Source organism: Mustela nivalis, assembly GCF_964662115.1.
Source record: "Mustela nivalis genome assembly, chromosome: 9".
Lineage (NCBI taxonomy): Eukaryota > Metazoa > Chordata > Mammalia > Carnivora > Mustelidae > Mustela > Mustela nivalis.
The window spans coordinates 64,757,999-64,772,445 of NC_139028.1; the positions used below are offsets into that span (position 1 = coordinate 64,757,999).

General features: G+C 40.7%; 1 protein-coding gene across 6 annotated transcripts in view; it reads right to left on the reverse strand.

Moving 5' to 3' along the window:
• The window catches only part of RNF121 (ring finger protein 121), an 88,524-nt gene that overhangs the window by 49,624 nt on the left and 24,453 nt on the right, over window positions 1-14,447 (reverse strand). For all 6 annotated transcript variants that reach the window (XM_082682154.1, XM_082682151.1, XM_082682156.1 and 3 more), the window contains 2 exons: window positions 6,552-6,589; window positions 3,576-3,717 (listed from right to left, as the gene is read on the reverse strand). In XM_082682154.1, coding sequence (XP_082538280.1) covers window positions 3,576-3,717; window positions 6,552-6,589 — 180 coding nt within the window. The remainder of the gene's footprint in view (window positions 1-3,575; window positions 3,718-6,551; window positions 6,590-14,447) is intronic.

Here is a 14,447-nt window from a genome sequence, read left to right on the forward strand (position 1 = left end):
GCTGTTCTTCTTCTCTTTGATCTGCCGATGGATTTGTAGGTGTTTGCAATCTTTAGATAAGCTATCTAGCTGATCTCCTGCTAGCTGACGGAGTCTCAGCCTGCTACTTCTCTGCCATCTTGACTCCTCCTCATATTTCCTTTTAAGGATTAACTAACGAATGACATTATCAGTGGTTTTCCAGCACTATGATGACTCCTACATATGCTCCTGAATAGCAGAGAGGTCAGGGTTATCCAACCCTGTATCAATCAGAGCGGCCTCTTAATTATTTTCCATACTGGGTTTTTCCTTAAGATACTATTTGAAGAAAGTATTCCACAGATTTTTGAAGAATACTTATTGAAAACTACTAAAGTACATATCTGCATCCGCACATCCTTTGGAGGTTTTTAAAAATCTTTGCAGATTAGCCAACATTGTATAATTAAGATGATCTCTAAATACCAGCACAGAAATGCCAATGGTGTTCTCATTCTACTCTTGGCTTATGAGTGTTCTTATTTTTCCAGGCTCAACTCAACCATCTCGGTAATCCCCACTCTATAGAGTATGCACTATAATCACACATTGACAAACAAGTGACTTATCTCAGATAACAGGGCAAAGCATGACCAGGGTCTAGACATGAAGCCCCACCTTGGGGGGCTAAACCTGCTGGATAGTCTCCAGCTCAAAAACTCTTGGTGTCATCTGGTCCTTCAGTGCACTCTGTCCTGAAGGTACAGATGTTTCTATTTGTGGTGCATGCCAACACTTGAACTGGCTATAAGCTAGTAATGTTCGGAACTTGTGTCTGCTCAAGGTCAAAGATTATCCTCTCTTCCTCCTACGCTCTAGGTTATCCCTTGTTCCCTTGATGGAAAACCCTTTCCAGGAGCAACATATGGTACAATAGAAATTATGCAATATGAAACAGAAGACCTGGGTTCAAATCCTGGTTCTATTAGTATTCCCTTCATGCCTCAATTCTCTGGGCCTCAGTCTGATCACAGTACTTACCTCATGGGCTACTAGGAGGATTAAATGACATAGTGCAGCAGTTCACATCTTGTGGGCTACACAGCCCTGGGCATGTCTGATCGTATTATCAGAGGTCTGAAAAAGCATATACTAGAGAAAAAGAACCATTTAGGGATGAAGAATAAAAACCTTGGAGTAAAACTGTCTGGGTTCATAATAGTTTCATCACTGGAGCAAATTACTTAGTCTTTCTGTCTCAGTTCCTTATTTGTAATTAGAGAAAATATTACCTGACTGGATTACTACAAGGATTAGCTGAGCCCACAGTTGTTAAGTACTTAGAACACTGGCTGGCATTAAGTGAAAATTCAATTAATGTTAGCTATTGTTGCTACTATACATGCACTTGTATTTTCTTTTTTTTTAAAAGATTTTATTTATTTGACAGAGACAGATCACAAGTAGGCAGAGAGGCAGGCAGAGAGAGAGGGGGGGAAGCAGGCTCCCTGCTGAGCAGAGAGCTCGATGCGGGGCTTGATCCCAGGAGTCGAAGGCAGAGGCTTTAACCCACTGAGCCACCCAGGCGCCCCACACTTGTATTTTCTATGCAAAGTATTACCACGTAGGTGTTTGCCGAAGTTGATGCTAAAAAAGGGTTGTTAGCCTTGTAAAGGTTAAAAACTTGTAAGATGATAGTTAAAAAAAAAAAAAAAAGTCCAGTACACTATACCTGTCATGTCCTAATCCAAAGTGGCTGAATCTATGATTTTAATCTTCTCAAGCTTACTTAGACTTGTTTTGTGACCTAACGTATTTTCTATGCTGGAGAATGGTCCATGTGCACTTGAGAAGAGTATATATTCTGCTGTTGTTGGGTAGCATGTGCCCTGTATATCTTTTAGAGCTAACTGGTTTATAATGCTGTTCCCTCTACTAATATTCTATCTGGTTGCTCTATCTTAGTGAAAGTCAGGTACTGAACTCTGCAACCATTATTGTCGAACTGTCTATCCCTCTTCAATTCTGTCAATTTTTGTGTCACATATTTTGGGGCTCCTTAGTTATGTTCATAATTATACTATCTTCTAGTTCGTTTGAACCTTTTATCAATATATAATGTCCTTTGTCTCTTGTGAATTTTTTTTTAAGATTTATTTATTTATTTGTTTGTTTGACAGAGAGAGAGAGATCACAAGTAGGCAGAGCAGCAGGCAGAGAGAGGGGGAAGCACGCTCCCGGCCGAGCAGAAAGCCTGATGTGGGGCTAGATCCCAGGACCCTGAGATCATGACCTGAGCTGAAGGCAGGGGCTTAATCCACTGAGCCACCCAGGTGCCCTCTTGTAAATTTTTTTGATTTAAAGTCTATTGGTCTGAGATTTAATAGCCACCCCAGGTCTCTTTAGACTATCATGTGCATGGAATATCTTTCCCCACCTTTTTACTTTTATTCTCTGTGTCTTTGTTTCTAAAGTGAGTCTCTCATGTTTTTTGTTTTTTTTTTTAATCAATATGCTAATCTCTGCGTTTTACTAGAACAATTTAAACCATTTAAAGTAATTACCAATAGGGATGCCTGGGTGGCTCAGTTGGTTGGGCGGCTGCCTTTGGCTCGGGTCATGATCCCAGAGTCCTGGGATCAAGTTCCACATCGGGCTCCTTGCTCGGCGGGGAGCCTGCTTCTCCCTCTGCCTCTGCCTGCCATTCTGTCTGCCTATGCTCATTCTCTCTCTCTGATAAATAAATAAAAAATCTTTAAAAAAATAAATAAATAAAATAATTACCAATAAAGAATGATTTACTTCTGCCATTTAGCTATATGTTTTCTGTATTTTTTTTTTTAAGATTTTATTTATTTGTTTGATAGACAGAGATCACAGGTAGGTGGAGAGGCAGGCAGAGAGAGAGAGGAGGAAGCAGGGTCCCCGCTGAGCAGAGAGCCCAATGTGGTGCTCAATCTCAGGACCCTGGATCATGACCCGAGCTGAAGGCAGAGGCTTTAACCCACGGAGCCACCCAGGCGTCCCCCACCCTTTTTTTTTTAATTAATCTAAATCCTACCTGTAAGATTCACTTAAACACTTGGTCTTCCCAACAAGGTGATCACCTTGCCCTCTATTTGAATAGGTCCTGATGAGTATCCCCTTCATGGATCTGTGCCAAAATGTTTAAAAGGAAAGACCTATCTTTTCTGGCCATAAAAGTAGTCTCAAGTTCTACCTCTTTTTTTTTTTTTTAAGATTTTATTTATTTATTTGACAGAGAGAGATCACAAGGAGGCAGAGAGGCAGGCAGAGAGAGAGGAAGGGAAGCAGGCCCCCTGCTGAGCAGAGAGCCTGATGTGGGACTTGATCCCAGGACCCTGAGATCATGACCTGAGCCGAAGGCAGCGGCTTAACCCACTGAGCCACCCAGGCGCCCCTTTTTTTTTTACCATCAGAATCACTTGCCTCCTAAAAGCACACCCACCATACATTATTCACCATTCATACAATAACATCTATTATCTTTGTCTATTCCCTGCCAAATGGAACCTGGGTGAAGCTAGACCCTAGAATACCTAGGAGAGTCTTTTGATAACTGTCAGAAGAAGAACTGAGAGTCAGTGGCTTACATTGTAGGAGCGGGGGTGCCTCTGTTTCCACTGCACCAGGAGCAGCTGGGCCACCACCAAAGTAGCGATGAGGATGAGGACCATTTCAGCGTGCATGGCTTCATGGCCACGGTGCTTGGCATGCATGCGTGCGTGCTCAACCCTGAAAGTCAAACAGATGAGGTGAGGCAGGTCAGGGAAGGTATGCTAGTAAAAGCGCAGTGCTTTCCAGGGATATTCCACAAGTCCATAGCTCAGAACATATTCCTGACCTTTGCAACTGCAGGCTATTATACAAATTAGGGGCTAGAAAAAAACACACCCTAGAAAATGGGCATTTGGGATAGAACAAGGGCTCTACGGACCTCAGAAGCTCAGCTACTGGAGTTAAAGGTGGGTTGTCTGCTGCCCACCCCCAAGAGCAGAAACAGCTGACATCTTTCCTGTAGGAAAGAGGACCCAAAAGAATCTTGTCATTACTGACCATTTCAGTCCTATTTCAACTTCAACCATCTCTGGAAGGACAAAGTAACCCACAGAGAAGGATAGCCATAAAGTCTCATACTCTTAGTCGATGATATTTATGACACAAATAAAGAAGTACTACTGCAAATGTGTACTAATCCCAGGGTTTAAGTCTTCCTTTATTTGTCCTATTCTCTCTGTCAGGACCAGGGATCCTGTTTAAGACTAGCTAAAGCCTGAAAGTCTGGACTGCTTTAACTTTATACTAATCCAACAGTGTACCTCCTCAAGAGCTTAAGGAAGAATACAACTGGAAACTCTTATTTCATCTAAAGCTGGCATTCTCTGGTCCACGGGAATGGAAACAAGTGATTGCTTTTGCCTCTTAGAGTCAGAGTCAGCCAACAGAGAAATGAGGAAGGACTCAGAAAAATAAATACAAATACAGCCCATAGTCAGGAGCTTTTATGCCAATCCTCCATAGATGGGGGTATTAGGCAGAGAGAGAAAGGACAACAAATGATATCTTCATAGAGTTCCCAAGGGCAATGACAGACTATGTAAGAACCACCCGGTGGGATGAATTACAGACAAATGATAAAGCAAGTACAGGGAAAACTGTACAACCTAGGTGGTAGGCCTAAAGGTGTTTACTGTGTAATTCTTTCAACTTTTCTGAGATTTTTTCACAGTAAAATGTTAGAGAGCAAACTGGTGGGGGAGTGGGTAGCCAAATGTCAGCGGCCAGCCACAGCACCTCAGGGTTCATCTTCCATCAACTCATCCAGGGTAGGAGAATCTGGCAAACAAATAGTATGGGTAGGAGTCAGAAACTTAGGTTCAGACATCCATGTGGACTTGGCTAAGAAAATTCACATCTCTATATCACAATTTCTTCATCTGTCACAAAGAGTCTGTATCTCTGTTGCTTCCCACATAGGGTTGTTGAGAGGATAAGCTAAACTAAAAGGACAAAGGACACTTTAAAAACCTAAGGACTCTGGGGAGTTATAAAGATAAGATAAATTTCTTATTGTCAGGCAATATTTGACTGAATGGATGTACACAACAGCAATAAGAACAACAACAAAATCAAAGAAATATGGAGAAAAGACCAGAGAACAACAACTCTAGTTGAGGTTCCCACCCAATGCAAACATTGTCTTTACAATTTTTGTATGAATACTTCCACTGGCTGAAAACATATGCTTCTAGAGAACCATGTGTCTGGTACATTGTAGGTACTCATATGTGCTAATAAAGGAATAAAATTCCCAATACTTTAAGGGCAGGAGCTCACTGCCTCTCAATATATCACAATTATTAAAAACGTCTCTGATAACAAGACAAAAATCTTGCTATAGCTTCATTCCCTAATGAACAACCTTTTATATTCTGGAACAATCGAGGACATATTTACTCTTCTTTCCCAATGCTACTCTTTCAAAGATTTATATGATCTTACTTAAAACAAAAACAAAACAAAACAAAATCCTCTTTCTACTACCACTTTTCTGTGCCCTTTTAAGCTAACAGTTCAAGATCTTTTAAATGCTATTCATATAACATAATATGAAAACCATTAGCCTAGTTGCCTTCTTCTAGATGTTATCTAACTGAAGATCTTCTTAATATGCAGTGATTACAACAAAATCAGTGTGGACTCAGTGAAACACAGTGGTACTTTGACCTTCCTAAAGCAGAAAGTATATTTCTATGAACATGTTCCAAATTTTGGAATGTTTTGATAGCTGAGGTACACAACTGGTGCATATTAAGCTTGAAGTTTTCTAAAATCTTGCTGGTTTTGTCACGTAAGTTGTTATCTTTGCCATTCTCTATTTTTATAATCTAAATGAAAGGGCTTTTTTTGCACTATTAATAAAGTTTACATGGTTGATTTCAGCTCATTGGTCAGCTACGTTGTAGAGCAAACAATCCGACGACTCTTTGATGAGCAATCACGATAATAAGGTATTTGTTGACTATTGACTCACTCTGGTTGCAAAGCAAATTAGTAGCAGAGTTGAGATCAGGAAGACACCATTCCCATATTTCAGCCAGAGCTCTCTGCTCTGTTTTGTGGATAATGATGATGTTAATGATGATAGTGATTTGCAAAGCGATTACACTTACTGGAAGCTTACCACATGCCAGGCATTGTTCTAAGAATTTCACATGTATTAGTCCTCACAACTCTATGAGGTGTAAGTACTGTTGTAACCTTTCATTGTGCAAACCAGGGAAACTAAGGTAGTAAGAAATCAAGTAACTCGTCCAAGATAAGCATAGCTAGGAAATGGCAGAACTAGTAATATTTAAACCCACATAAATAGTTTGGTGTAATTACCTATTCACTCCCCAGGACTAAAGGAGCCACCCAGGAATACTGGAAAAGATCCCAAATGACCTCTCCTACTAGTCAAGTCATGGCTTCCACACAGACAAGGAAGCAAAAGGGTACATATACAACTCTATTAGTAGGACTAATTTAAAATTCCCAGCCTGAAGGGCCCACACCATCACACTTACCTCCATTGCTCTTCTGGAGAGAGGTCTGACATATCAACCTGTAGAAAAACACCACCAAAAAATCCATTACGGTCTTAGAACTGTGCCTGCCCAATATAAGGTGTTCATACATTCATCATTATCTTTAAGGAATTATGAAGAGCTTCAAGTATCACAATCTTTACGAAGCCTTCCCCAATACTCTACTTCCCACTGATCTCACCCTTCTCTAACCACTTACTTTATCTCTTGTCTATGACTGACAGTGTACTGCATGTCTGTGCTAGGCAATGAGGACCGGAGAATAAACCCAACTCCTAAGATGCTCATAGCCTAATCAAGAATTCACACATATATACAGAAAATTTCTTTATTATATGCTGAGGACTAGCTATGGAAGAATAAAGAAGAGGCTTCTAATCCAATCTGTAGTGTTATAGACTGGCAAAGACTTCTGGAGATGTACCATCCAGATGAAGAAATAAGAGAAAGATAGATGTTCCAGGCAAACAGACTAACATAAAAATGAAGGAATAAAGTTACTTAGCATACAAATAAATGAGCATGGCTAGAGCAAAAAGTATGAATCAGGATTAGTGGGAGATGAAGCTAGATAAAATATTCTGTCATATGCCATCTGACTCTAAATGGCCCCATGGTAGCAAGCAGCACATTAGACTAGGGAGAACTAAGCTTTAGTCCCTGCTCTGCTATTAACGAGCAGTACAACCTTCCAATTTCAAAGTTCTGGTTCTATTTGTTAGTCTTGTCCTCTAGAGCAGGGTTTTCTCAACCTCTGCACTAGGGATATTTGGGACTGGATAATTCTTTGGTGAGGTGGGAGTTCCCTGTACACTGTAGGATGTTTTAGCAGCATCCCCGACCCTCTACCTTCAGGATGCCAAAAGCATCTCCACAGAAGCAACAATGTCTTTAGACATTGATGAAAACTGCCTAGAGTTGAAAACTGCTGCTCAAGAATAATACTAAATTCTTTGAGTTCAGGACTCAAGACTTCTACTTCCTTATAGCCATACAAAAGCATAACCAAGTGTCAGTACGTAAGTCAAAAACATTACATTCGTATATTCTTACACTGACCTGAGCTGAAAATGTTTCTCAATGTAAAGAGAGACAGGCCTTAGTCAAACGAATCAAACAACAAATATTCCTTTAGTACTTATGACGGTCAGGGCCCAATTTCCCACTGTTCCTGTGATAAATTCAGAAAAGTATTTTACACAGAAAGTTTGAAGTAAAATGGGCAGAACTCTCCTACTGAGTTAAATTAGCACATACTTATCCGGCATCCTTTATGTGTGTGTACACTACTCCCATCACTATTTAGGGAGTGCTTTCTGAATTTTACATGTTCCAGCTAAGTTATTAAAAAAAGAAAAAAAAAAGGCTATCTCAAGTCACCCACCTACTCCCTTTTCCTACCTCACACAATACTCACAGAATATATTCAGGAGTCCTAACTCAGGTCTTTATTTCCCCAGAACAAAAGAGGTCCCAGAATATCCCAGGACAAGTTGACATAAGAAATGGAAATGCCCATCTGGGTGGTACCTGAGCAGACAATTAAGGACCACGTTTCTTTCTTTCTTTCTTTCTTTTTTTTAAGGTTTATTTATTTATTTGAGAGAGAAAGAGAGAGAGTGCAAGCAGGGGAAAGGGCAAAGAGAGAGGGAGACAAGCAGGCTCCCTTGTGAGCAAGAAGCCTGAAATGAGGCTTGACTGCGGGACCCTGCGATCATGACCTGAGCCAAAACCAATAATCAGATGCTTAACCGACTGAGCCATTCTGGTGCCCCAGGCCACATTTCTAAATAAACAACCCAGTACAGGTTTCAAAACTCTTTTCCTTTTTTCCAACTTGGACTTGCATCTTGCCAAACCAGTCTGTTCACTGTCTCAAGACACATGGGACTCATTCCTGCCTCTAGGCCTTTGTATATTCTTCCTCTGCTTACATTTCCCTCTTTTATCCCATCCAAACCCAAGCTGTCCTTTGAGAACCCAGCTGCAATTTCACCTTCTCTGAAGAAGCCTGCCCTGATCCCCAAGCTTAGTGACTTTGGCCCTCTGCTTTTCTCAAGCATGGATTTTTCTCCTTATTCGGAGTGTGGCACAAAGAGTCATATCAGCATTGTCTGCGTGCTTGATAGAAATGCAGAAGCTTGGGACACTTGGGTGGGTCCGTTGGTTAAGTGACTGCCTTCAGCTCAGGTCATGATCGTGAAGTCCTGGGATGGAGTGCCACATCAGGTTCCCTGCTCACCGGGGAGTCTGTGTCTCCCTCTGACCCTCCCCCTTCTTGCGCTCTTATTCTCTCTCAAATAAATAAATAAAATCTTAAAAGAAAGAAAGGAAGAGAGAGAGAGAGAGAGAAATGCAGATCTCAGGCATCACTCCAGACCCCCTGAATCTGAATTTTCCTTATAATAAGGTCTCCAGATGACTCATATGCACATTAAATCTGAAAAGCACTGTTCCATACCAGTCATTCATAGTCTGTTATCTTAGATGTGATTTCCAAGTGATGTAACTGTTTTTTTTTTTTAAGAAAATATTTTATTTATTTATTTGACACAGAAAGAGAAAAAGAGGGAGAGAATAAACAGGGAGAGGGGCAGGCAGAGGGAGAGGAAAAAGCAAGTGCCCCACTGAGCAGGGAGCCTGGGACCCTGGGATCATTTCCCGAGCCTAAGGCAGATGCTTAACCGACTGAGACACACAAATACCCCAATGTAACTGCTTCTTAAGGCCAGGACGAGGACTAAGGAAGGTGGGGGTAAACCAAGGGACCTAGGGCTCAAAATTTAAGTAGGCACTCATTGTCAGGTACTGACCCTCCATTTGCATGACCTTGAAAATGAGTGCCTCCTTAAAGTTTGCACCCTAGTGCCTCGTTTGCTTCACCCTAGTCCTGGCCTGCTTATGTCTACCTTGCTTCCATCCCATAAACCTGGAAGATCCCACAGAGCCAAGGAGAATACACTGCTTTGTGTCCCGAAAGGAGAATAAAACAACACTGAGCATATACTAAGCACTTGAGTGAGAACTAGAGGAACTGAACAGAATTCTCTCCAATACAGTAAGTATGCTGACAAACCAGCATCCCACCTGGAGAAGCTTAAATGTGAGTATAAATAAACATTTGAAAAATACTTAATAAGTATCTGGGAAAGAAGTATTCATTTGATACCAAGAGGCACCCAGAAAATCATGTTTAAAAACTCAATGTCAAAAAATAAATAAATAAATAACCAACAACAACACAAGTACATCTTCAAAGAAGCAAGATGGTTAAGCAACTGCTTCCAGCTCGGGTCATTATCCCAGGGTCCTGGGATCGAGATCCACATTGGGCTCTGCGCTTAGCAGCAAATCTGCTCCTCCCTCTCTGGAGCTCTGTGATCTCTTGCTTTCATTCTTTCTTAAATACATAAATAAAATCTTTTAAAAAGAAGCAAGACAACTCCATTGAAGGGAAAACTAAAAAAGATCCAAAGAACCAGGCCAGCTATGGTGTGCCTCTCCATGATAGTGATCAAGTGAGCTAATATCTATACCTTACTCTCTGGCTGGAAAACAGAGAATAAGACTTCTGACTTCATTGGGGGGCTGGGAGGGTAAGCACATTCAAGGTGACTAAGTGATTTCATTGTCTTTCCTCCTGGGAGAGTGGAAGCACTTTATAAAGTACCAGGAGAGGCTGTGGAACCAAATGTTGACGAAGCACAGGTCAGTACTGCTTTCAGAGCCTCATGGAGAATACCTCTCAGAAGGGCAAGCACTAAGGCTAAGACTAGACTGGGGCTTAGAGAACTGTTTAGCTCTTCCTGGAGTACTATGAATGCAAAGAGAAGAGACATGATTTGGCTTTATTATTTGCCTCCCGAACCGAATGATTCTTTAAACTACATCCATACTGGTCTTCTAGCACAAGGGGAAAAATAAGGAAAACTGTAAACTATAGCTAAAAGTAACACCTACCATCTGGAAATACATCTTTATTTGCTCCCTCATTAATGCGTTTATTCATCTGGGTCCAAGCAGTAAGTCAGTCTGAGTATGCCCTGTCCAGAGCTCAGGCAGCTAATTAAGAAGGCTCTCCAGGCATGGTTACTGACTGATGGGTTCACATCCAACTCCCAAGACCCACACATAGAATGTTTTCTTGCCAACCAATCACTCCCCTCCTAGAAGCTCTCAAGGCCCTTGGTAGTACCAGTCTACCTAAGAACAGATTTGAAAGAAGTTAAATCAAAAATGTCCGGCAGAGAACAAGAGAAAATTTCATAAAAAGAGAAAATGCTGGGGCACTCAGGTGGCTCAAGTTGGTTAAGCAACTGCCTTTGGCTCAGGTCATGATCCTGGAATCCCAGGATCGAGTCCCACATTGGGCTCCCTGCTCAGCAGGGAGTCTGCTTCTCCCTCTGATCTTCCCTCTCATGCTCTCTCACATAAATAAATAAATTCTTTTAAAGAGAGAGAGAGAAAATCCTCAGGTGCAAAAGATTCAGGGATCCACCCCTGTAACCCAACAACAGGCCTCTTATAACCCCCAAATATTGGATACTCTGTGGTCTGAGTCTTTACACAGGCTGGTTACTTTGTCCATTAAGCCCCTCTCTTCCACCAAACTACATTATGCCTTCCAACAAAATGCTGGCCAGATTCTTCTGGCTTGAAGGCTCTTTAGACGGACTCTATTCACTGAAGAAACAAACATCCTTTACTGCCTCCCAGAGCACGGGCCATAGTCCAGCAGCATCAGCACCCTGAGAGCTTATTAAGAATCAAGAGAATTTTGGACTCTACCCCAGACCACCTGAATCAGAATCTACACTAAATAAGATAGGTTTGTTAATCCATATGCCCATTAAAGTTTGAGAAGCACTGCTACTGCACCTCAGCACTCACATTCACAACCTGTCCTACAATCAATCATACACTTCCGTGCACCTGATTCTTTTAATTAAAAGCTGCACTGGTATCTAATTTACATATCATAAAACTCACCCATTTAAAGTGTACTATTCAGTGCTTTTTAGTATATTCAGAGTTGTGCCGCCGCCACCACCTCTAAGTTTAGAACACTTTACAAGCCCCAAAAGAAACCACATAACCAGTTAGCAGTCCCTCTCCATCCTCCCCCAGCCCAAGAAACCACTAATTTACTGTCTCCATCTACAATTGCCTATTCTAGCTGTTTCATATAAATGGGATCATACAATATGGTCTTTTGTGATTGACTTCTTTCACTTAGCATAATGTTTTCCATGTTCATCAGGTTGTAGCATATACTGTAGTTCCTTTTTATTTCCAAATAATACTGCACTATATGGACACTCCACATTACAGCTATCCACTCACCTGTTACTGGACATTTGAGTTGTTTATACTTTCTAACTATTACAAATAATGCTCTTATGAACATTTATCTACAAGTCTTTGTGTAGACATGTTTTCATTTCTCTTGAGTATATATATCTAGGAGTGAAACTGCTGGGTCATATGGTAATTCTATGCTTAACCTTTTGAGGAACTGCCAAATTGTTTTCCACAGCAGCTGCACCATATTACATTCCCACCAGCACTGCATGAAAGCTCCAATTTCACCACATCCTCAACACCTGTTAGTTTCTTCTTCTTTTTTTTTTTTAAGATTTTATTTATTTATTTGACAGAGATAGATCACAAGTAGGCAGAGAGGCAGGCAGAGAGAGAGAGGGGAGGAAGCAGCCTCCCTGCTGAGCAGAGAGCCCGATGCGGGACTTGATCCCAGGACCCTGAGATCATGACCTGAGCCGAAAGCAGCGGATTAACCCACTGAGCCACCCAGGCTCCCCATAGTTTCTTCTTGATAAAAGCATCCAAGCAGGTAGGAAATGGTATTGCAATGTATTTTCAATTTTGCATTTCCCTGAAGGATAATGATGCTGAACACCTTTTCATATGCTTATTGGCCATTTATATAACTTCTTTGGAGAAAAGTTTATTCAGATCCTTTGTCCATTTTTTAAAAATAGACCATTTTAGATCAGTTTTAGGCTCATAGTAAAACTGAATGGAAAATAACAGAGATTGCCCATGTGTCCCTTGCACCCAAATATGCAGAGCTTCCCAATTATCAACATCCCCCACCATAGTAGTACATTTGTTCCAAATAATGAACCTACCCTGATACATCATTTCACCCAAAGTTCATAGTTTACCTTTAAGTTCTTTATTAATGTTATACAGCCTACTGGTTTGGGCAAATGTATAATGTATACAGAGATCTATGCAACACTTTTGAGAATCATACAGAGTAGCTTCACTGTCCTAAAAATCCTCCGAACTCTGCTTATTTAACTCTCTTTCCCCCCAGCCCCTACCAAACACTTATCTCTTTTCTGTCTCTATGGTTTTCACTTTTCTAGAATGCCATATAGTTAAAATCATATGTAGCCTCTACACTGGCTTCTCTGACTAGTAATATGCATTTAAGATTCCTCTATGTCTTTTCATGGTTTGATCACTCATTTCTTCTTAGTAATATTCACGAAGATATTCCATTATCTGGAAATACCGTAATTTATTTATCCACTCACCTACGGAGGGACATCTTGATTACTTCCACCATTTGGCAACTGTAAATAAAGCCACTATAAACATCTGTGTGCAAGTCTCTGTGCAGACACAAATTTTCAACTCTTACGGTTTAACACAGAGAGCACAATTACTGGATTGTATGGTAATAGTGTTTAGTTTTGTTCTTCTCCTTTAATACAGTATTGGCTATTCCGGGTCTTTTGCCTCTCCATTTAAAGTTTGGAATCAGTTTGTCAATACCCACAAGATAACCTGCTGGGATTCTGACAGGTGTTGCACTACAGTTATAAATCAGGTTGGGAAGAACTGACTTGTTTACAACACTGAGTCTTCCTATACCTGAATATGGACTATCACTCCATTTAATTAGTTCTTTAATATATTTTTAAAGATCGTATTTATTTATTTATTTATTTGAGAGAGAGACAGAGAGCCAGCGAGCAAGTGAGCACAAGGAGGAGATGGGCAGAGGGGCAGGGAGAGAGAATCCCAAGCTGACTCTGCACTGAGCAGGGAGCCAGATGCGGGGCTTAATCTCATGACCCTGAGATTATGACCTTAGCTGAAGCCAAGAGTGGGATGCTTCACTGACTGAGCCACCCAGGCACCCCAGTTCTTCTTTAATACTTTGATCAGGGCTTTTTGGTTCTCCTCATATAGATCTTATAACAAATATTTTGCTATATTTTTATTAGTATTTATGCTAGTATGTCACTTCTATGGAGCTAAAGTAAATAGTATTATGTTTTTAATTTCAAATTCCATTTGTTCATTGCTGATATGTAGGATGCAATTGGTTTTTTTATATTAACCTTGTTAGATTTACATTATCTTGAAAACGTGCTATAATCAAACAGTAGTTCCAGAAGGTTGTTTGTTGATTCTTTTGGATTTTCTACATAGAAAATGATGTCATCTATGAGTAAAGATGCTTCTACTTTTTCCTTCCAAATCTGTATACATTTTACTCCCTTTTCTTTTTACATTAATTAGGACTTCCACAGTATGATGTTGAAAAGCACGGTGAGAGGGGACATCCTTACCTTGTTCCTAAGCTTTGTGGGAAAGCTTCAAACTTCTCACCATTCAGGATGATGTTACCTGTAATTTTCTGTAGATATTCTTTTAAACTTTTATTTATGTATTTGAGAGAGCAAGTGTACACAGAGAGTGAGAAGGAGAAGACTTCTGCCGAAAAGGAAGCCCAATGCAGGGCTTGGTCCTAGGATCCCAGGATCATGACCTGAGCTGAAGACAACACTTAACTGGCTGAGCCACTCGGGCAGCTCTGCAGATATTCTTTATCCAGTT